The 23,190-nt window shown below is 40.0% G+C and overlaps 1 protein-coding gene across 1 annotated transcript; it reads right to left on the reverse strand.

Moving 5' to 3' along the window:
• Nucleotides 1–207: 207 nt before the first annotated feature.
• BACE2 (beta-site APP-cleaving enzyme 2) lies at nt 208–18,213 on the reverse strand (the record flags this gene model as incomplete). The annotated part of the gene is made up of 7 exons (XM_009587604.1): nt 208–722; nt 6,648–6,816; nt 7,998–8,147; nt 11,681–11,782; nt 14,962–15,096; nt 16,300–16,428; nt 17,997–18,213. Coding segments are annotated over 7 exons (1,156 nt in total), but the record flags the coding sequence as incomplete, so codon positions are not given.
• Nucleotides 18,214–23,190: the final 4,977 nt, after the last annotated feature.

The following is a 23,190-nucleotide window of genomic DNA, read 5'->3' on the forward strand; positions in this document are numbered from 1 at the left end:
TCATTTAATGCAATTAGTAAGAAAGATCATTAAGTTTTTTTCTCTTTTTCTACAGTCAGGGCTCGATTAGTTAGAAAATACTGACAGCTCCTTTTTTTGTGAAAGAGGGATGGACAACTTTGTTCAGACAGTGGAAGAACATCATGGTGTGGTTTTTTCTCTTTTTTTTTTTCCTCCTTTTCTTTTTTTTTTTTTTTCCCCCAAAGAAGGTACTATTGAGAGCATAAAGGCTCATTATACTGCAGTAGCAAATCCAGTACCGTAGCACTTAAGAGGTGGTTAACAGTGCTTTGGTTCAGAATCAGTGTTAGAAAATAAAGCTTAAAAAGTTACGATGCAGGGTATTTGGCGGGATTTCAACAGCAATTTGTAATGAATGTAGAAAGGACTGAGGCATCGGCTTCTTCCCCTTGGCAAAGTACTTTGTTCTTCATTCTGTTTAAGTCCCAGGTTTCACGATCAAGTTTCTCATTTCCATCGATGACGCACTAAGGAGGATTCGTCATTGACCACGTCATTGTCGGTGTAGCGATGCTGACACCGTGGTGGAATAAGCAGCAGGATGATCAGTACAAGGAGGATAATTCCACACAGGCTCATGAGAGCATAGGAGGCAATCCACAACACTGGTTCATGGAAAGAAACACTAGAAACACAGTTGCTTGCAACATCTGCTGTTGTGAAAGGGCCTTCAATCTCAGATACTGGAGAGCCATCAACTTCTGAGAAATGACAAAAAGAAAAACATTAAGTCTATAGACACCATTTAAAAGCAAATAACAAAAGATGTAGCTTAAATACCTATATATCCCTTTTCCTCCATCATCATACATCTCAGCATATTCATGTTTTATTGTATTTCTCATTGCAATAAAAATACTAGTATTCCATATTTATAAAATGGGAATCTGAAGCATAAGGAGACCATGATACTCCCACATCTCCACAGGCTGTCAACGAGAAAGCAGACATTTAAATCAGGTTTCCCACAGCCCAAATTAAAGCCCAAGCCACTGGATCACCTTTTCGCTCTGGACTAACCTTTCTGAAATGTCATTTTAAAAAAGCTTAAAAATCCCACAACACCTACGCTGGAGTAGGTCAGAGCCTGGGCAGTTTTTGTCTGTTTCTGGCATTCGCAACAACTGGAAGAGTACCTCAGATGATTCTTACATCTTCTGTGTTTGCTATCTTCCAGGGTCTTAGGGAGCAGCATGAAGGATCATTAGCTTCATAGATACCTTAAAGGACTGTATCCTAAACACAAGGTGCAGGGTGGAAAGCAGCACAGATATTCTTGTGAGTGGAGGTGAAAATTCAGAAGGAAGAGGAGGTGAGGCAGGAGAGCTGGGTGACAGCTGTACAGAAAAAGGGAACCGTGGAGAGGAAGGTCAATGTCAGGAGTGAGGAGCTGGGACATAAAGGAGCAGTGCAGTTGCACAGGGAGGGAGAAGCTAACCAAGCAGCTCGAAAAATGGAGATGACAAAGCTAAGGCAAGAAGCATGAATAGGTGCCTTGGCAGCTCTGTTTTCGAACAGCCATCCATCTCGGTAACATCACAGACTGTGTGACTTGTTTCATTACCATCACAAACCCCTACTTGTTAAACCAGTATTTGCTAAAAAGGGTTATGCTGCCCATGGTTGTCACAGTAACCGTGGCAAGCACAGCAAAGTTCCCCTGAGTTGTGGACAGGGCTATGCATATTGTAAAGGCAGAGCAAGTGAGTTGCCTAGGGCAACAAAATATTCAGAGCATTTCGTATCTGCAGGTGTGCGGCCAGGGAAGGATGGATACCTTTTAGCTTGCTTGGGGCAACTCGGAGCCTGCAGTTAGTACTGTTTGTGCATTTTAACAAGTCTTTCAAACAGCTGTAATTCACTTCTCTAGTCAGATACTTCATTTGTGTATTTCTTACAAAGGCCTCATTTTTAACCTTCCTGCTTAAGACACACTCTTGCCAAATTGTAAGGGATCCTGCCTACTGAAAACAGTATCTCTTACTTACATATCTTAGACATGACTCCTGAAAGCATGTTTAAAGAGATTAGAATAAAATAACCTTTGGAAAACCTGGGTTTTGGGAAGGCAGGAAGGTGGCCGTTAAGGTTCTTTGTGGAGAAACAAATGCAGAATAGGTGGGCTGCTTTATCTGCAATTTATTGGGAGAGATTTTAGTTGGTATTCAGTCCCTGACCTCCCAACATCTCATATTATTTTAAGGCTTAAGTTTCATTAGACTTAATTCAGCTTAATCACAGGGTGCTGCTGAAAGAGACAGTCTTGCTTGCCCTCACTCCTGTACCTCGCTGCCTCTTTTGTATTGGTGCTAGTGGCTGGTAGGCTGCAAGGAGAGTCAGGGCAACTTGCTGATCTGATGGAAAACCAACCTGTTATAACAAACAAAATGCCCAAATGAGGAATTTTCTGTAGGATCACTCAACTGAACCAACCCCTTCTCCAGCTGCAAGTGTGGGAAGACTCCTTTAGCAGCAATATGCTGCTAGCATGGACTGGGTGAAACCTGAGGCTGCACCCACAAGCACCCTAACACTGGTGAATACCAAACACGTACTGTCTCAACTCATCAGATGGTAATAGACTGGCCCGTGCACCCTATATCGTCAGCATATCTTTGCCAAGACACATAGATGTGGTAAGGAAGCTGCACATTAGTGGACAGACTTGTAAAAGACTACCTAGAAGGTCTGTGGCAGAAATCCATTTTGTTCTGAGTCCCAGTATTGCACTTTGTCTGCCATGCAGTTGTTTCTTCTGGACATCTCAACCCCTCACACCATTTCATCTGTCTCAGTGAAGTCCTGCAGCACAACCAAACTAAACCACATTTAATACTAATGTGAAATGCAAGGCATAAGTACTTCTACTTAGGAATTTAGTATTTTGAAGAAGTGGGAAAAAAAAAAGCGCAGCACAATTTTCCACCTTGGAGATAGCTTTGAAAATAAACAGTCCCTAATTACTCATTATTTGGCTTGAGTACAATAATTACTCCTATTAAAAAAGGCAATACAAAACTGTTGCCATAGTGGCTGACATTTTAAATTACGTTTTGAGAATGCTTGATAGCAGCACAGCCTCTGCTTTCTTCCCTCCAAAAAGAAAAGTTTTCCCTCACCCTCTTTCACCCCAGAGAAACTGAGAGGAAATCAAAAGAGAGGAAATTTGCCTAAATTGTTCAAACAAGCCCTTAACATAAACTAACAGTCACACACAGAGCATATTACACATTAGCTGAATTAGGATATTTTGGCATTTTTTTTTAGAACATCTGGTGGTAGCTACCTACAATAAACTCTTGACCTTGAATAAATGAGGTTTTCTTCATTATTGATCATTACAGGACAAAAATCTGGAAAAATGCTATTTTATAACATTTGTGTAGAACTCAAACACACTCACTCTCACTCACTCACCATCTTGAGTGGTTTGGAAAGGAAGCAAACCTGAAGTTAGATCAAATTTGTCATAAAATTGTAAAGTGCTGGTTGGAAGGGGCCCCTGGAAGTCACCTAGTCCAGCCTCCTACTCAGAGAGCAGGACTGTCACCATCAATAGATCAGGTCAGCTGCAGCTTTATCCAGCCAGGTCTTGCAAAACCCTGAGGATGGAGACCCCATGATCCCTCTGGCCAACCTTCCTCAATGTAATCGGTGGATGTTGCCCTTCGTTACGTAGTTTCACTTGCACTCACCCTTGGCTTGCATTCAATTTAGGGACCACCATAATCCCCAGTTCTTTTTCCGCAGGGCTGCTATTCAGCCAGTCCCTTCCCAGACTGTACGCATGCATGGTGGTTTTCTGCTCGAGGTGCAGAACTTTGCACTTCTGTTCGCTGAAACTCTTGAGGTTTCTGCTGCCCAGTCCTCCAGGTTACCAAGGTCCTCCTGGACTGAAGCTCTGCTATTCATCATGCCATCCATTCTCTCGAGTTTAGTGCCCACAAATTTGGGTGCATTTTGTCTCATGACAGTTTAGTGTAGAAGTCATTTGTGATTACAGTGCTTGGTGCATTTCTTCCCTAAAAAATACCCAAGTCTTACTCCTATGATCTTCTCACTTACTGCAAAAACACTAGGGGTCTAATTCTGCTCGATGCCGAGGTACCTTTAGGTTGCTTCACTAATACTAACTAGTTGATCTGAACATCTTGTCTCAAGGAGGGACCTGATCCAAACCCTTTCCTAGTCATCCTGTAAACAGTAGGTTATCCCTGAAATTATCAACAAGCAACTAGAAACAATTTGAAATTAGTAACAGGCAGAATAAATCTTAAAGGGTTTCACATATTGAGGAAAAAGCAAATGTCTTTTCCTGCTACAATGGAATAGCTTCCTGCAGCCATCTGTCTAACTCTCCTCCCTCTTGGTATATCCTGGAGAATGAAAATGGTGCAAGGAGTATTGTGGGATAAGCCAGTTCTCATCTCTAGCCAAGTCTCAATAGAAACTTGGGAGTTCAATGAAGTTAAGGCTTTTAGTCCTGTTCCCCTCATTTTTGTATTCAGCACATACCCGTTTAACATCTTATAAAAACATGGGCTTAAATTTAGTGTTAACACTCTATTGTAAACAAGAAAGCATAAGTCATTGCAAAGCCACACCAAATGGTCTTATATTTCTCTATTTCTGAAGATTTATGCCACCAGTAATTCAATTTAATTTATGCCCACGAACAGACTAAGAAGCTCCAAATAAACTACATTAATATAGTTGCTATGGAGGACATGGCTGGCCTCCACAGGAAGCCAGTTAGGCAGCTTAATCCCTCACACCGCACTGACGGCTAACCACTCACAGTTGTGGTTTTCTCATGAAAGTAGCGTTAAATATGGAAACCACAAGCTGTGAAGAAGTAAATTCAGAATAACTGGCACATCCAGCAAAATGTCATCTGCCCCATGTGCGTGGAGTCTGACAAATCAGTATATCTTGTCTCAGTCAGTGGCTTGTGCCATCTGATTTCTCAAGAAGCTAAGTTCCCATGATGCTAGGTTAGACATATGCATGAAACATGGACAAAGAAACAAGGAGGAAATGCCTTCTAGCACCAGCTAGGTATCGTCATGTGTCCAAGCTCATGTAAATTCAGATTTCATTTCTATTCAGCAAGCTCAGTTCTTCCTCTCTAGACGAGGTTGGCAGAACTACATGAAGTGGCCAAACTCCATGCATGCATGTAGTAGTATTAACATTAAGGTGTTATTATGGTTCCCTGATTCTTTTTCTCAACAAAGATGTGCTGTCAAAGCAGTTCTTATGAGCAGCTGGCTCGTGTCCCCTGCTGACAACATGTTGGTCAGTATGATCCGTCAAAATGCCCCCTCCCCTCTCCATGAATGGCTGCAGTGTGGCAGGGACAGGAGGCAGCTCTATGCTTGCTAAAATTGCAGTCAGGAAGCACAAGGAAGAATGAAAGGCAGGAAAACCTGGTCTGCAGTATTTGTCTAGTTACACTCTCCTTCCAGATACGTTCAAAATGCGTCTTTCATCACTGCATGGTACCTCATAGAGGTCTTCATTAAGCAACCCACATCAATATCCAGATTTTCTTTCATAGTAAGCTCAAAGATGACAATTTTGAACCCATTAAGAATGCAGACATTAAAAAAAAAGCTTTTAAAAAGCCCTGGAGCTACAACTCAGCTAGCTAGTATCTCTCTTTTTTCCCCTCAACTACTTGGTTGCATTAAGCACTCAAGCGCTTACTGCCCTTACCCTCTCTAACATAAATACTGGGGATTAAAAAAGCACTGTCAGTCGTAGTCCTTTTCTCATCCAAATCTCAGATGATACAGTGTTTTTCAGGGCATAGACCACTTCTATTTGGGACAGAGACTTGCATATGGGTGCACGTCCTTTCTCCCCTCTCCCACTTGTATGTTCTTGTGGTGCCAAGGCAATATCTCAACAACAAGGGGAGGAAACCCCAAAACTTTTGTTTTTAGCTACCCTTGGTGAGATAAGAGAAATCACGAAAAAGCAAGAAAGTTAACCAGCACTGTAAAATCAGCCAAAAATTATGAGCTTTTTCACATTTCCTCAGCAACTAATTAAAAAATTAATGGCTTTCTACTTACACTGAGAGAACAATTTGTTTAGAACCAACACAAACACCACAAGTCTTAATTTGAGTCCCATTTTCATCTTGGCTCTTTCTTTGAGTATTTCTGAGAGGCTGAAAGGGCACAATTTACATTAAGAGAAAAGCGCGGGTAAGGTACTTCACTGCACATAGCAAAAGTTAGTTGAAGAATCCATTTATCCACAAATTAGATCAGGAACTACACAAAAATGAAGCTGCATTAAAAACAGGGACTCATCTCATGTAACTGTTGGGGAAACCGCACACACAGATGTCTTAGAAAGAAGATCTTCTCTCAGAGGGAGCAATGCAGCTAAGGTACCCAGAGCTGAGGCTGATTTACTTCATACCAAAAGACTGTTGCGTGCAATACAGCCTCTTCTTTTCTCCCCTTGAAATGGGAGCTTGGGATTGCTCAAAAATATACCCTTCACACTTCATGAGTAACCATGCTTTTCCTCGTCAGATAAGTGGCAAAGGTGTTTCTCTGAGAGAGCAGGTGTTTCCTCACTTACCAAGTCCTGAACAATATTTCTCTCACCTGCACACGGACTCACTGCAAAGCCCACTCTCCTCTGGGCTCTGTCAAATATTACATAGAAGCCTTCCATGACTGTAGCACCAATAACTAGAGCATTCGTGGAGGAAGAGATGCCGAATCGGTAGCACTGTAAATTGTCTCCTATTCCAAGGATGGGTTGAATATAAAGCTATTTAAAAAAAAAAAAAAAAAGCCAGAGTTTAAGAAGCAACACCACACAGTACTTAGAAGTTCATAACTTTTGATGTTTATATTCAAGCACTCAAGCCCCACTGGAAATAGAGAATGAATAGGGGCAAACAGATTTCTGTACATGACTTAAAACTGGTCAAAGCTTACATGCAGGTAAGAGGTAAAGCTCTTGGATTCTAAGCTTAAATTTGAACACAGTCACTACGTGAAGATATGAGCAAATTCATGACAGCCACTTCTTATTGTATTTTCCATAAGGGAAGGATAGCTGAGAAAAAACTTGGGATATGAACATAAATTAGAGAATAATTTTATTGTTTAAAAAATTATCAGGATGGAATTGATTCAGAGAGCGTTCAGTGTCAGCTTCAAGGCTCTAGATTCATAAATTCAAGTCACATTTTACCCCTTGTCTCCTCAGGGAAGATGAAAGATTGCCAAGCTACATGATCAGTACAGAAAAAGCTTATCATAAGGCTTTAGTATATTTCAAGTTAAAATGTACTTAATAGGTTCATTCTTCTCTTTGCTCCTGACCATCCCCTGTGGTAAAAGACTGCATTAGTAACGTTAGAGGATACTAGCCTGTATTGCAACCTATGCTGGGAGGGGAAGCCAGAGAGGAAAAATAAAAGTGGCACATTATATTCTAAAAGCTGGGATGGAATATTAATAAAAGATAAACCAACCAAGTTACAGAAAGTGGTGACGAGATCACACAGGCTCATTGCCAAGACTGTCATATTCAGAAGAAGTGCTCCAACTCAGAATGCCATGAAAAACAAATCAATTTGCTTCCCAAAATGAGAGGATCAAAATGAGCAGAGACATTCTGTATTGACATCTAATGTGGCTAAAGCTCATGTAAACAAAACAAAAAGTTGCCTATTTTTCCTGACAATTTGAAAAAAATCATTCCCAACTACATGGACTGCACTCAGAGGGAAACTGTGCTTTTCTTTTTTGGTTTTAGGTTTGACAAGTTTGCTATTTTCCCTATTTAAAATTTGATTTTTAAAATTTAATTTGAAAAGATTTCCCTTGCATGCAATAAGCCAGTTATCTATTACTGCTAAAAATAGCTCCTATTTTTTAAGAGGATGTGCTTCCTAATAGTAAAAATAAATGCATAACTGAATAAACAAAGAAGGTTGAGACCTGTGGTAGGATAGAGATCCGAAACGACCTACTGGAGTTTTCATCCCTCAGGTAAATGGAGAGTTTGGGAAATAAGGACCAGGGTCTTTCAGTTTTATCCCAGCATGCAAGCTGTGAACCAGTCCAGAAACCAGAAGAGAATTCTTGTATCTATTAAAACAAACAAACAAACAGTGATACATACAGATTACATACATTCTGATAGATTTTTGTAAATGATCACTACCACTATTCAATACTTCTTCCATTCCCATGGAGATATTCAAGCATGAACACAAGTCTGACAAAGAGCTTTTTCTTTAAGGATCAAAGCAAAAACCCAACACACAAATCAAGGTGCATCATAACCCATTATGACTTGGAAGAAGGGTGAAGATGTAAAAGCAAGTTTAGCTCTCCCTTCCCTCCCTATTTGTGTCTCATTACTTCCACTTCTGCAATGAACATGTATGACCTCCCTGAGCAATTAGTACTGCAAAGAGGCAAAGCATCAACGGGCTTTTACTACCTGCCTACCTCTTCTCTGAACAGCTCTGACCAAACACCAACGTTTTGAAGCAGCAGACATTCTTTTAAGAACACAAACCAAAATACAAACCACATGAATATGTAATGGAGTCATCTCCCTTCCTCACATACCTACAGCTTCTTACTCAACTTTAGGGTTTTGAAGCCAAGGGCTAAGCCAAAATCTCCTGGCATCTAAGGGAATCAAGGTCTGCCACAGTCAATGGAAAGAAACACGTCCCTCTGTCTCTTTTGCTGCCCTGCCACTCACTACCAGTACAACTTGACATGCTTTTGAAATAAGGTTGATTAACAGTACTTCTTAATATATCCATGGTACTAACACAGCAATAAGCAAACCCCTACAGAGCTTGTTTGCCTAAGACAAACATCTTGTCTAATGTTCATGCTCCCTGAAGCTGATCTGCTGCCAGATCAGAGGAAAAATCTTCCTTATTTGAGTGCATTACTTTGTGCTGGTTCTTATTCCCACGTGAAGCAACATCCAAGGCAGTATCTTGTTCTGACGCTGCAGAGCCAAAGCCTCCCATTTGGGTGAAGAAGAAAGATGGAATCCAGCCTCTCCACTCCCCTCATTTGTATTTATCTGTGATATCGATTATTTTGTAAACATCAGCTCATACATTAGTTATATGGCATTTTACAGGTGACAGGTATTCACTCCACCCCACATTCCTGCCAATGAAATATTTGTTAGGGCTGCACAGTATTAAAGCCTTAATACTTCCAGGTCCTCATCTCTGTTCTTGGGCCAACAAGCATACGTACACTGATGTAAACACACAATGAGACTTACTGTCACAAACAGACTGCTTTTACCCTTAATTCTCAATGCACACTTAAGTACACCTCTTGGCACAGTACAGTACGCTCTGCCCCTCACAGCTAAGTCCCAGGCCAGACCTGCTGAAAAACATAGTTCTCCTCTCTTTCCATTTTCTCTTGGAAAGCAGAGCTTGTGATCTGAGAAAGACTGCAAGATAGCACCCAGACTGGACAGACCAAGTCTATAAAGTGCTCTATTTTAAGTGCCTACTTTCATTTCCCAGAAAGACTGCTTATTACATTGCATTTCTTTGCCTTATTTCTGTACACTGAAGAAATGCATTGGGGGGGGATTTGGCTGTATGATACCTAAAAGGTTAAAAGATTTTAGATTTATTTGAGCCTTCCTTTCTTCAACTTATTAACTTAGCATTATATTAATGCTGTGAGTAGACATGCTGTTCTGGCTTCAGCTCAGTGAGGTGTAGTAGCTGCCACCTGTAGTAGCTGTGGCTCATCTCTGCCCATCTGCCAAAACCATCACCCTTCAGACCTGCCAACATCAAACTGCATCTATAGCTGCTCCCTAAAAGACTTCAGTCCAAATAAGTAAGGTTTAAAAAACAGTCTGCACCACTAAAGAGCATAAAGCTCACAGCCTTGGTTTTTAATGGAGCTGAATAAAGGAATGCTTCACATGCAGTTATCCCAGCATACCTGAGGGGGCAATAACGTCTTGCTGGGAAGCTCATAACAAGCTGCTAGGAGCAGGAACTTGTTAACCTAGTTCACCTGTGGTCAGAGAAGTATGTCTGACTACAGCAGATGATTTTATGTTTCAGTGGTACATAGCCTGCCGGAAGCACAGAGCGCTAAGAGTATGGTTGTGATGCCATGGTACAATTGTTGAAAATACCCATTTTCCTGACATTGCTCCTAAACAGGTAGAATGTGATCCTTACATCTTGCAACTACTTTCTTATTTAATAGACTATCTCCTTTGTTTAGAGCTGTGAAAGTAATTTTTGGTGTGTGTGGAGGGAAAAGGGTACAGCAGCAAGGTCCTTGAGATCTAAAAAGAAACCCTAAAAGAGAAGAGTTAGTTTATGCATTTTTAATATGAAGAACAGAAACCATTAAGCAGAGCGAGCGAGTGGTTCCCCTCTAATACTTATTGATCAGTTGACTATTTACTTGTCATGTGGAAGGCCCTAGTTCAAATCTCCTGAACAACATCAGAGAGGAGCGTGGACCGCTGTGACCCACTTCACAGGAGGATGCCCTATCCGCAAGGTGCCGTTACAAGAGCTGTTGGGTAGGCTTCTTTCAATTCCCCCACCATCGACCGAAATTGTTCCAGTCAATACTTAAGTGCTTTGCAAAGAGAAGAACTTTTCAACCAGGGAAGCTGAGCTACTAAGATAACTGGTACATTTATTTCAGATACTGGACATGTGCAGGCAGTGAAGAACACTTCGTGCCAAATCTCTGCTCTCAATCAGGTAGGAAAAGGATCTCAGTCTTGACTTATCAGCATACAGGCAAATACTCTGTCTTTTGGACAGCTGGCCAATAGTCCGGTTACTGTATTTCCTGTGATTTGCAATGACTACTGCTGTCTGATTGTGAATCCATGGCAAAAATATCAAAATTGTTCACATTGAGATATCTGGGATTTATTCTTCATCTTTAACCTTCTTGGCGCTGTTCCCTGTATTCAACCAAAACTTATGAATAGATTTTAGTAACTAGAAAATGCTGCTTCAGTTACTCTACACTCAGAGAAATCCACCATCCCCATGCCCTACTTCTAAAGCCCTCTCTATTTCCAAAGAAAGACGCTTTTAAACATAAATAATTCAATAATGAAGGTCAAAAGCAGCTTTATTAATATGAATAATCCTAATGAATGGCATCCACTCTATACAACAATAAGCATTATACTTGGAAAAGAACTGCTTGCAGTAGCAGGTTCTTCTACTTTATAAACACTCCATTTTGAATGAAAGGACTGATTTTTGCAGTCTTAATACTTTGAATCAGAGCAACAGGGATTATGTCCATGTTTCTGAAATGCTTAGAACAAAATATTCCATCTCTGCACTATTTCTGACGCATTTCCATACACAAACTTCTTGTCTGTACTTGGATCCCCCTTTTCCCTCCTCCCTTTCCCTTTTCCTCTCTTCCTTTCCCTTTTCCGTTTCCATCAAAGATGATCAGTCATTTCTCACTTATTAACAGGAGTAGACCAGGAAAGATTCTGCTCCCCTCAGGTTAAAACCCTATGACTTACGAGGTAGATAGCAAAGGTGACACTCCTTTCAAAGATCATGTGATCATTTAATAGGAATTTAACATTTTGAGCAGATTTAATGACATTAGCTTACCAGGGACGTGCGAGCTATTGCTTGCACAACAGCACTGAAGACTTTCTGGGGGAGACGGAGAAGCGTGGTCCCACTGTCTACTATTGCTTTATCGGCATTATACTAGGGAGGGGGGAAAAAAGGTGAGAAGTTACACACTGTAGTTAATGTAATGCAGATTCCACTGTTTCATAACAATAACAAAGCTGTTCCTTTTTGGTAGCTCTCCTCCCAAACCTGCATGTCATACCTGTCAGCAGCTCACTTTAATTGATAACTTGAATTCAAAAGAAGTCTGAGAACAAAAGCAAGATACGGTCAGCCTAGACGCAAGAGAGAGTTTACCTGGACCACTCAGGAAATTACTGCGTGTCATGGCAGCTGTTGCAAATGTCCAGACCACTGTAAAAAGAAGTAAAGCCCAGCCCCTTTCAGAGGTGTGATCTAATCCACTTTACTGCCATACGCTTTGGGGAAAAGCACTCTCACGGTCAGTGCAGGCAGATGCTAAGCACGCTGATGTAGCTTACATATATGTCCAAGCTCTGGATCAAGGTCTCTGCTATTATGAAAACAACTCACTCTAGTTTAAACACAATGTAGCAGCCTACTTTTAATGACTATCTAATTTAAGAATAGTCAGGGAACATTAGGCTTCATTACATGTCATGTTCGGTACTGGCTCAAGAGTACAAATGCCAAAAGCCACACCTTTCTCTCTTGACTGCTGAAAATCACTAAAACACAGACAAAAACAAGTACAAGGAAACCTGAAATTTCCATCTTACTGTCTCAAAATCTGCACTAAAAAAACTAAGCAAACATTTCTCTTCATTATTAAACCCCCAACCCTCAGATGAAGAGATTTCAGCAACCTTCAGATACAGTAAACAAAGAATAAACATTTTAAAAGGTACATCTTTTTTCATGAACTCCTTAAAAACTATGATTAATTGTGGGGGAGAAAAAAAAAAGCAAGTAGCAGTGCAGCTGCTTGCATTAACTACTTTTGTTACCAGCTTAGGCAGCAGGATCAATATAACTGAACATGTTTATGGCATAATCATAAGACAGAAGGTAATATACAGCGTATATTACGTATACGTATATACGTAAAAAGCGTAAGCTTTTTACGAAGAGGCCAAACAGCAAGTGAATTTAAAATACATTGGTTCAGATGTTATCAAGTCACATGGAATATCTTTAGCGCAGGGACAAAAATAAAACCCACCAAAAAGTAAAAAAGTAACTCTTAGTTACTTTCTTTTTGAAAGAAGAGATGCTATAGGCTGCCAAGCAGAGCTGAAAGCAAACAGGAAACCATTTATTATACACTCAGAAATACTTCTAAAGAGTAGAGAGAACTATCAAGACATTGTGAAGTCCATTTTAACAGATTTGTACCACAAATACACAATCACCAACATCCTGGAGAGCCACCCTTGTAAAAAAAGTAGGTAGGAGGCATAGCCAAGAGGGCCAATCACTAACATAAAACCACGCAAAATGCCTGGAGTAGCAGAATCACTCGGCCAGGGACTAAGCACCTGGATTTTCATGCTGTGCACAGTGTACTTGCAGCGGGCAGTAACTTCTTGCCTTGTTAGTCTTCCTGGTTAATATTTAACAGCGCACCCTATGCAGCGTGCACTGCTGGCAGCTCAGCCCTGCTCTGCCAGGCTCAAGGCCACAGCTGTAGTGTAACACTGGACAGATTCCCGGCATTGAAGCGAGGGGACTGCTTTTCCCTTGCAAGGAAAGGAGTAGTCTCTGGTTACGGTTACAAAAAATGTTCCATTTCCTAGAAAACAACTAAGAGGAGAGAGGGCACATAGTTCATCATCCTATACCGTGAATTATGCATCCTCTGCAAGCCCCTAACTAGCCAAACTTTAATCATACTAGCTCTAATTTACTGTTCTTCCTCTAAATTTTTGCGGGAAGATCTCCTTTGATCAAGAAATGAATGATGCCTTCTGTAACAGTGACTAGCACACTGTGCTAATACGTACAATGTGAAAGCAAACGCTGGCTCAGAAAAGAGCGACAATAACAGGAAACTTTCGTAACACCGCTAGGTTTTTCAGTGAGTTGTTTTCTGGAAACAGCATGTATTAAACCATTAGTACAAGGGCTCCTCTTCAAAAACATGTTGACTGTTTTTTAAGGCAAGAAAGAAAAGCAAACACAAACATTTATATTACAGGACCAGCAGTTTTGCTTTTCTAAGAGTATAATAGAAGCATTTAAATAGACCTTGTTTTGCTTATTAAGTTGAAAGACAATATGACGAATTTTAAATATTTTATATGGCAATATGATTTCCATATTTTGTATGGAAATATAATATTTATGCACAAGTAAGATTTTTATAATGAATTTCACTTAATTTGTATGAACTATAAAAACTTTAGAATTACCATGTCCCAATGATTTCCAACTCAGAGAACAAGCGTAAGATAAAATTAAGATGTCTAATGAAAACGGGGCATGAAAATTATAAACTAAAATCAAAACATGAATAGCAACAAGCAACAGTAAGAAACAAATGAAATACACACATACACACATGTCCTCCAGAAAAAAACGAAACAGCTTTGAAATAAAAGCTGCTACAACACAGTCTCATTAGACTGATCCAGAGACAGCAGAACATTATTCCTAATAAAAACAGAAAACGTATCTATCAGGAGTAATAACTGGCAAGGCTGAAGTGAGCAAAAATGGATTAAAAAAATAATTAAAAAAAGGAGGCATAGGATGAGATACTTTGGGAAGGGTCCCAGGATGACACCTGCTCACTGCCATAGTGAATTACATGCTTAGACATCACCACAGGGGTCAATCCAAAATCTTCCCTTTTCTTTGTTTGACCAGAATTGCTTTAAAACCCTTTGGTTTGATTTTAGTGTGTAACAGAAAACCATAAACTGTAGTTGTTTAAAGACTCCTTGAACCACCTTCAGTGGTTAGACACCTTCGTTACAACTGAAACTAGTCAAGAGGCTGAGCCCTTGCAAACCACAGCAGCCTTATTTTCAGTGGATTGTTCGCTTGACAGTTGTAGCTTAGTCCCTAATTTACTGAAAATACTATCAATGACTAAGTCCTCTTTGAAGCAATTTTAACTTGCTTGATGTACACACTGCATTTCACATGGCTCATTCATTTCTTTTCAAACTTACCACACAGCCTTAATTCTCAGAGGAGACTGCAGTACACATCTGCTTGCAAAGACAAAACTGATTAAGTGTTTTTCTTAACCAGACTTGTGTTTTATATAGACAGAATATCGCAAATACCTCTCTGCAGTCCAATTCAAGGTTCTGTCCTCCGACCTCCAGTTTGAGAATTTCAACCTGGTAATACCACTCCTCTTTGATTGGTGTGTACCAAATATCACCCTTGTACAGACTTGGTTCAATTCCACCCAGAACCTAAGGGAAAGGAGAAAAGAATTCACACGCTTTAAAATCCCAGATGTTTAGTTTTGGGGCAAGTACAGGAAAAAAGGGCAATATTTAATCGTGATACACAGAGCAACAAAATTTTAATTTAGCACCATTTGTAAGGATTTTACTGACAAGTTCTTTGTCAATAATAAAGCAGTATGAAACATCTAGACATTAAATAGATCATGCTTCAATCAAACAGAATTCCCATATTGGGCCAAATTACCAGCACCTTCATCTACAGGCTCACACTGATTATCTTATGAAAGCTCCACTGTTTAAAATCAAAACAGTATCTTCAGTGGTTTAATCTAGGCAATGTATGAAAATGGGACAGTATATTAAACTTGCACATCATAAATGGATTTTATCAGATCAGAAAAACCTTAATGCTGCTTAAGAACACTCAATTCTTCTTACACACATCCAAAATGGAATATGACCATCCCATCATTGCTATCACTATTAGATTCCATCAAGACTTACATTGAAGCTGACTGGGAGCATCTTAAGAGAATCGGACTTTGAACTAAACTAACATACGCGAGTTCTCTCTTGGGCTTCATCTATCTCAAGTCCGCTAACATTTACAGTTTGTGAATTTACAGCAAAATAACTATTTGTGATCAACTCCTGTGCTGATATGCTTATTTCAGCATAATTCAGGAACTCATGATCCAAATAAAGGCCAATTCTTGGTCCCACTGAAACTGATGGAAAGAATTCCCAGAGTAACAACAAGGGGAAGACCTGGTCTTCAGATTATTTCCTTTGGTATGTTGTCTACAAAAAAAAAAAAGGAAAAAAGCCTTGATTCCTCTCCTCCTTTTCACATCATGTAAAAAAAACTACTGTAGCATTTTGATGAGTCTGAACAAGCTTAGCAGCTGAGTAAGGGACTACTCAGTTTAAGAAATCTGCCATGAGGAAACACCACAACATTTCTGTTTTTCTTTATTAAAATAAAACTTGAAATGCAGAAGTCTACTCAAAATTGAGAGAGAAAAAAAGAATGGAGAATAAAAATAGACACTTAAGTTTTTGCCTAAATGCTTAACTTTTCCTTAAAAAATAATAAAACATTTTGTATATTTAAACACTAAATTTGGAAGAATTAGGATAGTCATAGAAAAGAGGGAGAGAGATTAACAAAGATACATCTTCCCTCTCAGATTGACAGATACCCACAAGACTACCTCCGTTGGTACCACTTCCAGAAACAGGCAGTCCAGCACCACACATCTGCAAGGAGAAAATGTTGGGGATCTTTGCCTGCCTCACAAGAGAATCAAAGAACGTCTCCACCGAACTTGAAGGCTTGAAGGTGTTGAAAAACAAAACAAAAAAGCAAAAGAATTGCAGAAGTATTCATTAAAAAGTTTCTTTGCAGAAATGAGCAAATCATTCAAACAAGACCACTTTTCACAAGTAAATTGAATTTCTGACAACCAGGTGATGAAAATTCTAGATATAATAAGTCATTAAAAAACCAATATCTGTCATTTCTCTGTTTCTGCTGTTTTTAAAAACATTTTTACTCTTGACCACTGTCATAGAAATCCCTAAAGCACTTGAAACTGCAGTTTTCAAACTCAAATACTAGTTTCAGTTTCAGGCAGAAACTCTCACTGATGCTTTCTGTTGGGAAAAGGCTTTGGGTTATTAGAACAGTCAAATGTAACTTGCCCTTCCCACCTTTCCACAGTTAAAAGGCAGAATTTTAAAGTGAGGATTTTCAGTTTTTAAACATAGTTTAATTCTAATGAACTTTGAATTCAATGGCTCTAATTTCCTCTTCTTTCTTTTAAAGAACTTCATATCCAAGCACACTCACTTCAGCTCACTATGGCCAACAGGTTCTTTCCTACACTGCATGTCATGCTTGTCTGCAGTTATTAGAGTACTGCAATTTCATTGTAATTCAGATTTCCGTGCAGGTACATCTCATGATAGACAGAGACCCTGGCGAGCTTGCGAGGTGCCAAGTGCTCTTACTACACAAAGCACAGAGCAGCCTCAGAAGCCAACAACACTGAAGTCTTTGGAAGAAGGGAAAAATAAATGCCCTGAATACACTCTTTGCCCAAACCAGAGTCTGAGAAGCAGCTCTTCTCTGTCTGTCGACAGTGTATGGCAACAAATATGGCAGAAATCAACACAATGATCACACAACTCTTGAATAAAGCATTTTAATTCCAGAGTCGGCAGGCAGTGTTGAATTGTTTGTTCTAGCGGGATATAACTCAGTTTGTAAATTTCTCAGACAGTTATGTGTATGTTGAAAACTATGACTATATACTACTCCAATTACATTTTCAGTGACTATAAGGTTATAAGTTTTAGACTATAAATTTTAGGTTTTAATTTAAACTTCTACCTGAATTTCCTACCTCCACAAGAACAGGATGTGCTTGGTTCTATGTTGATGAAAACACTGTCGCTAATATTTGTTCTGAAATCATCCATACATGCCCTCCATCTCAACTTTTACTTATGAATGGAGAATGTCTTAGGATGAACTGCCAAGGGCTTTGCCAAGTAAGTTCATTAGTCCATTGACAAGTCTTGAGGGAGATCATCAGAGCCCTAATAAACACCCTCCACACACATACCAGAAGCCTTTACTCCCATACTCTGGTACTACAAGCTCTGTAAAAGCTTATTCATTCCAGAGGAGCTAAAATTGAAGCCTTCATCACCAGAAAAGCCAAAATCCTCACATGGGACTCTGGTACCATCACAACCCAATTTATTCTTTCTTGAACAAACACAAAGGATCAAAAAAAAGTCTAATGCTGACATATCATCTGCTCACTTTATTTTAATAGTTAGATTTCTATTTATTGTCATTGTGAAAGACAACAGCTGGGGAGTGGACGATTTACCTTGGCTAAGGCATCGTAGGCAAGACCAAGAATCCCGTGCCATTTAACCCCTGGTAAGAAGAAATTCTCTGATTCAAGAATGGTAGCAATGTTGATGGTGTAGCTGCCATAGATTCCTTTTGGGATACTAATGACATCTGTACCCAGAACTCCAGTCCAGCTTCCTTGACTGTACTTAACTGTGACATCAATCCCTTGAGATTTGTATGTACTTGACCTTTAAAAGGAAAAGATACACTTATGCATGAGCTGTTTACAATGCAAGACAACAGAATATATTCAATCTCAATTTTTCCCAGAGAGGAAAAAAAGTGAAGTCTGCAAAGTCAATCACATAAACTCACAGAAGAAGGGGGATGGATTGTAAAAGCAGTAAAAAGCTGTAAGAAAAAAAAATCTTGAGGCCCTGTTTTTATCCTGAAGCTATCAATGACTCAAATCTTCACAATGTGTGTCTCTTTTTTTTTTTTTTTTTTTTTTTTTTTAAATCTAAGGTATTATGCCATCTAGTACAATGTGCCCCTGACTCAGACTGATCCATCATAATAGGAGCAATACTCTTTAACTGGAGATGAAATGTATTAAGTGACACTAGGAAATGAAAAGCTTCTGAATTCAAATCTAAAATTGAAATGCCAAACTAACTGAATACCTGTAGACTAACACCTCATTAATATTATTAAAAAATCCATTTTGGGTAAATTGGAATATTATTGTGAGTATCAGCAGTAAGACACAGGTTTTCTAAATCTGCAGTTTGGTCTATCTATCAGGAAGTAAGTCGACTTGGATATTATTAACAAATGATTCACTGACTTGGAGGAGGAAGGGAAGGAGTTCTTTCTAGACCAGGGCACCAAAGGCAAAGGAGCAGTTAAGTATAACAAGCAAAGAAAGAAAAAAAATCCTGTTTAGAAGGCTTAACAAAAACGTTAGAAAAAACATCAATATATTTTTTGTTTTAAAATCCTGTAGTACAAATATAGTAATCATCTTCCACCTGCATCACTACTGAAGAGCTACAAAACTTCTAGATCTCTTACAATTTATTTTGGTCCTATTCCTCGGCATACAGCTTCCCCTTCTGAAGAGACAGATGACCATGCTCGGTTCATCTGAACAGAATTTTAGCTTGACCACTTTTTAAAAAGTAAATTAAAAAAAAAAGTAAGTTTAAAATAATTTCACAACACCACCTTTACATGTGTGTAAAACAATAGAAAGTGATTTATCAAGTGCGGACAGTTTTATCAACCCAGCTTTAATCTAACAGCTGCTCTGACAGAAACTGCCACATGAAGTGGCTTCACAGCCCCCTGTACCTGAGCTCGCCCGAATTAAGTCGGTGCAATTTTGCCTATTATGGGGAACAACCTTCAGATGGCAACGCAGACAACTCCCATCCCTTCGAGCAGACACTTTATCTTGAGGGACAATTTGGCCATATGGACCATGCAACTGATCCTCTTCCTAGCTAAGGGACGGAGGGAGTAGTAAGAGGCCAGGCTCTAACCCTAAGCAGCTCTTGATACTCCCAACACCTAACCCTTCAAGGGTCTTCAGGGCTCAGCAGCTTGTAACCTCCAAGACAGCAGAAATACATGAGATCATAGGCCCCACAGATTATATTTCAAAATGCACGAATTCCAGAGATACTGTTACTACCTATATCTGGTCACTTCTACTGGTACTGCGTAATTCTGCATTTGTATGACACTTAGACAAAGGGACATCTCTGCTTAGGCAGGGTCTTCGGAGTACCACTGTGATACTGGCAGTACATTTTATAAATCAAAATAGAGTCTGAATAATTAGAGACATAAGAGAAACTGGGGGAGGAGAGGGGGGGCAGGAAAAGGAAGGGAAAATACAGGATTCTTCATGTAGAAAAGTGTCTGGCTGTGCAACAGAAGAGGAAACATCTGAAACCAGAGAGAAAAGTGAGTGCTGGGAGAATAAAGCGAAGCGAATCTGCAAATACAGATGCTGCATGACTATCGACAGCAGCAGCACATAGCTCTTCTTCCGTAAGTGGTAACAGCCTGATGGATTGAGCTGTGGACCAGGACACAGAAAGACTGGGTTCGTTTTCCAGCGCGGCTGGTGAACTTTCCTGTGGAAAAGCAGGACAAGTCAATTCCTCGCCCTCTGTGCCTCAGCTTCCCCACCTGTAGAAATGGGTATGAGGATACTCATCTCATTTGTAAAGCGCACAAATGTCATATTGAAGAGAAGGCCTTATTATTTCCTTCAAGGAGCAAAACACCTAGTGTGGGAAGGGATCTCACGTGATCCTTGTGGCAGTAATTATATTCTGTTCTGAAAAACCACTTCCTGCTCCGTCTTCTTGACTGCAATCAGCCCGTGTTTTTCCACCTCACTGATCCGAAGGAAGAAAACTTCTTTAGAGGTCAAAACTAGAGACTTGTTCTAATTCATGGGCTGAGTGTTTTAAACAAACACACAGTGCAAAAAATTCCAAATAAGCCGTTGTGGTTACGGTAAGAAAATAAGAAATTCAACTCTTCCGGCAGGACAGAGTGTATCTTAGCCAGAGGCAAGGAAAAAGGCTCCTAGATTATGGTGCTGTAGTGCCACTACTCCCTTCTACCTCTTCTTCCTGGTTACTCCTTCTCTCCAAAGCAGCCAACAGAAACGTGGTCCTCAAACCTTGAATGGATCTCAAGCCTCAGCTGAGAAAACTAGCAACAGGTTCATTTTCTCATGCAGAGTTACTCCTCATTACCAGCATACAGCTGAACAAAACATAGCCAAAATACTATTTCTCATGCCATGCTTCATTTGAAGGAGGCTCATCACAGCAACAGCAAATCCACTACGCAGAAAGCCCTGCTTAACACTGACCTCACCAAACACAAGCAATTCCTTCTTAATTCCATGCTCTCTTGCCACTCTGCAACAAACCAGGACTTCAGATTTTCCTGCTTACCCATTCACTTTTTCCTAAGCCCCAAATCAATGTCTCCACACACAGCAATGGCAAAGAAGGGACAGAAAACAGCAATGGGCAAAAAAATCTGAACAGAAGTTTTGATCTCCTCTCTAGTGATAGATGGATGGCACAAGATAAGTGATTCAGGGCCAACAACTTTAACAAAAAGCAAACTATTCCACAACATAAATTATTGATTTTTAACCAAGAAGTCCCATCTAATTTGCAGGGGTTCTGGAACAAGTCTGGAACAAGTCTCAAACCATAAACTATACAGTGTACACAGCCAAATTCGCAGGATCATACTGCAAAGCAGCAGCTTATTTTTGCTTGCTGGTATATACCTTACTGTATATACCTCAATTTATTGCCCTTAATTTTCTTATCTCCCTATCTCTTGGAATGATCAACTCTTGAGCAATTTGCTTTTGAAACTTTAGATGGTGAGGCAGTAGTACCCTCACTGAAATAAAACTGAATATTGTTGCTGAATACTGACAGCCCTGAGTATGTCATTCTTTCACATACCGCTACAGAGCCATCACTGATAATTTAGTTTCAAGCATAAAAATCCCTTTATACATCTGTTTAAGTAACTCTTTTATCATAAGTAGCATACTCAACAAAAACTACTTGTTATTTTGAACAGCAGAGAAACAAATGCTGTGATTTCTTTTCAGTTTGGGACAAATGATGCCATTTCCCAAAACCTTGTACATCATGGTGACTTATACAGCATGATCATCACAGCAGACTCAGAACTTTTCACAGCAAAGTTTTGTCAGAGCCACTCAAAAGCCCAAGTTGCGAAAAAGTTCATGATAACAGCTTTATTTGTTTTGTACAGAAAAACCCAGATAATTAAACAATAGAATTATATGACATGAATTATACAACACACAACATCATTTAACAAGTTCTAAAATTGCTCAAGGAGGCCTCTTCCTGAACAACACACACTCCTGGTCCTTTGAAACAAAGACAATACCTTTCCTATGCACCCTCCTCAATTTCAGTCAAAAAACAATCATGCATTTAATTTCAGATTTTGATCATTTGAATAAAATTAAACTAAGAGTGTGGCAATCAGGAAATTCAGACCCATCACTCTCTTTCTCCAACACAATATTAATATTCTAATACGCACACATCTATAACTCAGTCCCATTAACTTAACAAATTACTAATTGTCCTTTCCCCTCGTCTTCGATTTGCAGTTTATGACTTTGATATGGAACACTTCATGACAACATAGGGAAAAACTGTAGGAATGATTACCAGATGAGAGGAAACCTCTTTATCTAATGTTGAAGTGTTCCACATAGTGTGGAAGAAAAGTGCACATAGGTCATTTATCTTTTACACATAGGTAAAGGTCACTCAGGTAATTTTACAGATCCAGCTGATGTGATATCAAGGCCCCTCTCTACCATCTATGCAAAATCATGGCAACCAGGGAAGGATATCATAAGGCCAGTCTCAAAAAGAGGTGAGCAGCAGGGCCCAAGGAACTGTAGGCCACTGGGCTTCACCTCAGCTCAGGAAAAGCCTCGGAGAACAACCTCCTGGAATCTGTTCCAAAGCACGTGAAGGACAAGAAGGTAATCGTGGACGCTCAACGAGGAATTTCACAGGCGTATCATACCTGACCAACCTCATTGCCTGCCTTCTACAAGATGACTGGCTATGCGGATGAGGAGAGCGCAGTGGCTGTAGCACATCTTGACTTCAGTCAGCCTTTTGACATCATCTCCCATGGCATTCCCATTCGGAAGCTGAGGATGTGGGGCTGAACAAACAGACCACTGTGTGGGCTGAAGATGGGCTGGGCCACTGGGCCCAAAGGGCAGGGACCATTGGCTCAGTATCAGGCTCGTGACAAGCATAGTGCCTGTGCTGGTTTTGGCCGGGATAGAGTTAATTTTGTCCATAGTAGCTAGTATGGGGCTGTGTTTTGGATTTGTGCTGAAAACAGTGTTGATAACATAGAGATGTTTTCATTATCGCTGAGCAGTGCTTACACAGAGCCACGGCCTTTTCAGCTTCTCATGCTCTACTGACTGAGAAGGCTGGAGATACACAAGAAGGTGGGAGGGGGCACAGCCAGGACAGCTGACCCAAACTGGCCAATGGGATATTCCATACCATACGACATCATGCTCAGTATATAAACTAGGAGAAAGCTGGGCGGGGGGCTGCTGGGCATTGGTCAATTGGTGGTGAGCAATTGTTTTTCATTTG

Source organism: Fulmarus glacialis, unplaced genomic scaffold (assembly GCF_000690835.1).
Source record: "Fulmarus glacialis isolate BGI_N327 unplaced genomic scaffold, ASM69083v1 scaffold29811, whole genome shotgun sequence".
Classification (NCBI taxonomy): Eukaryota; Metazoa; Chordata; class Aves; order Procellariiformes; family Procellariidae; genus Fulmarus; species Fulmarus glacialis.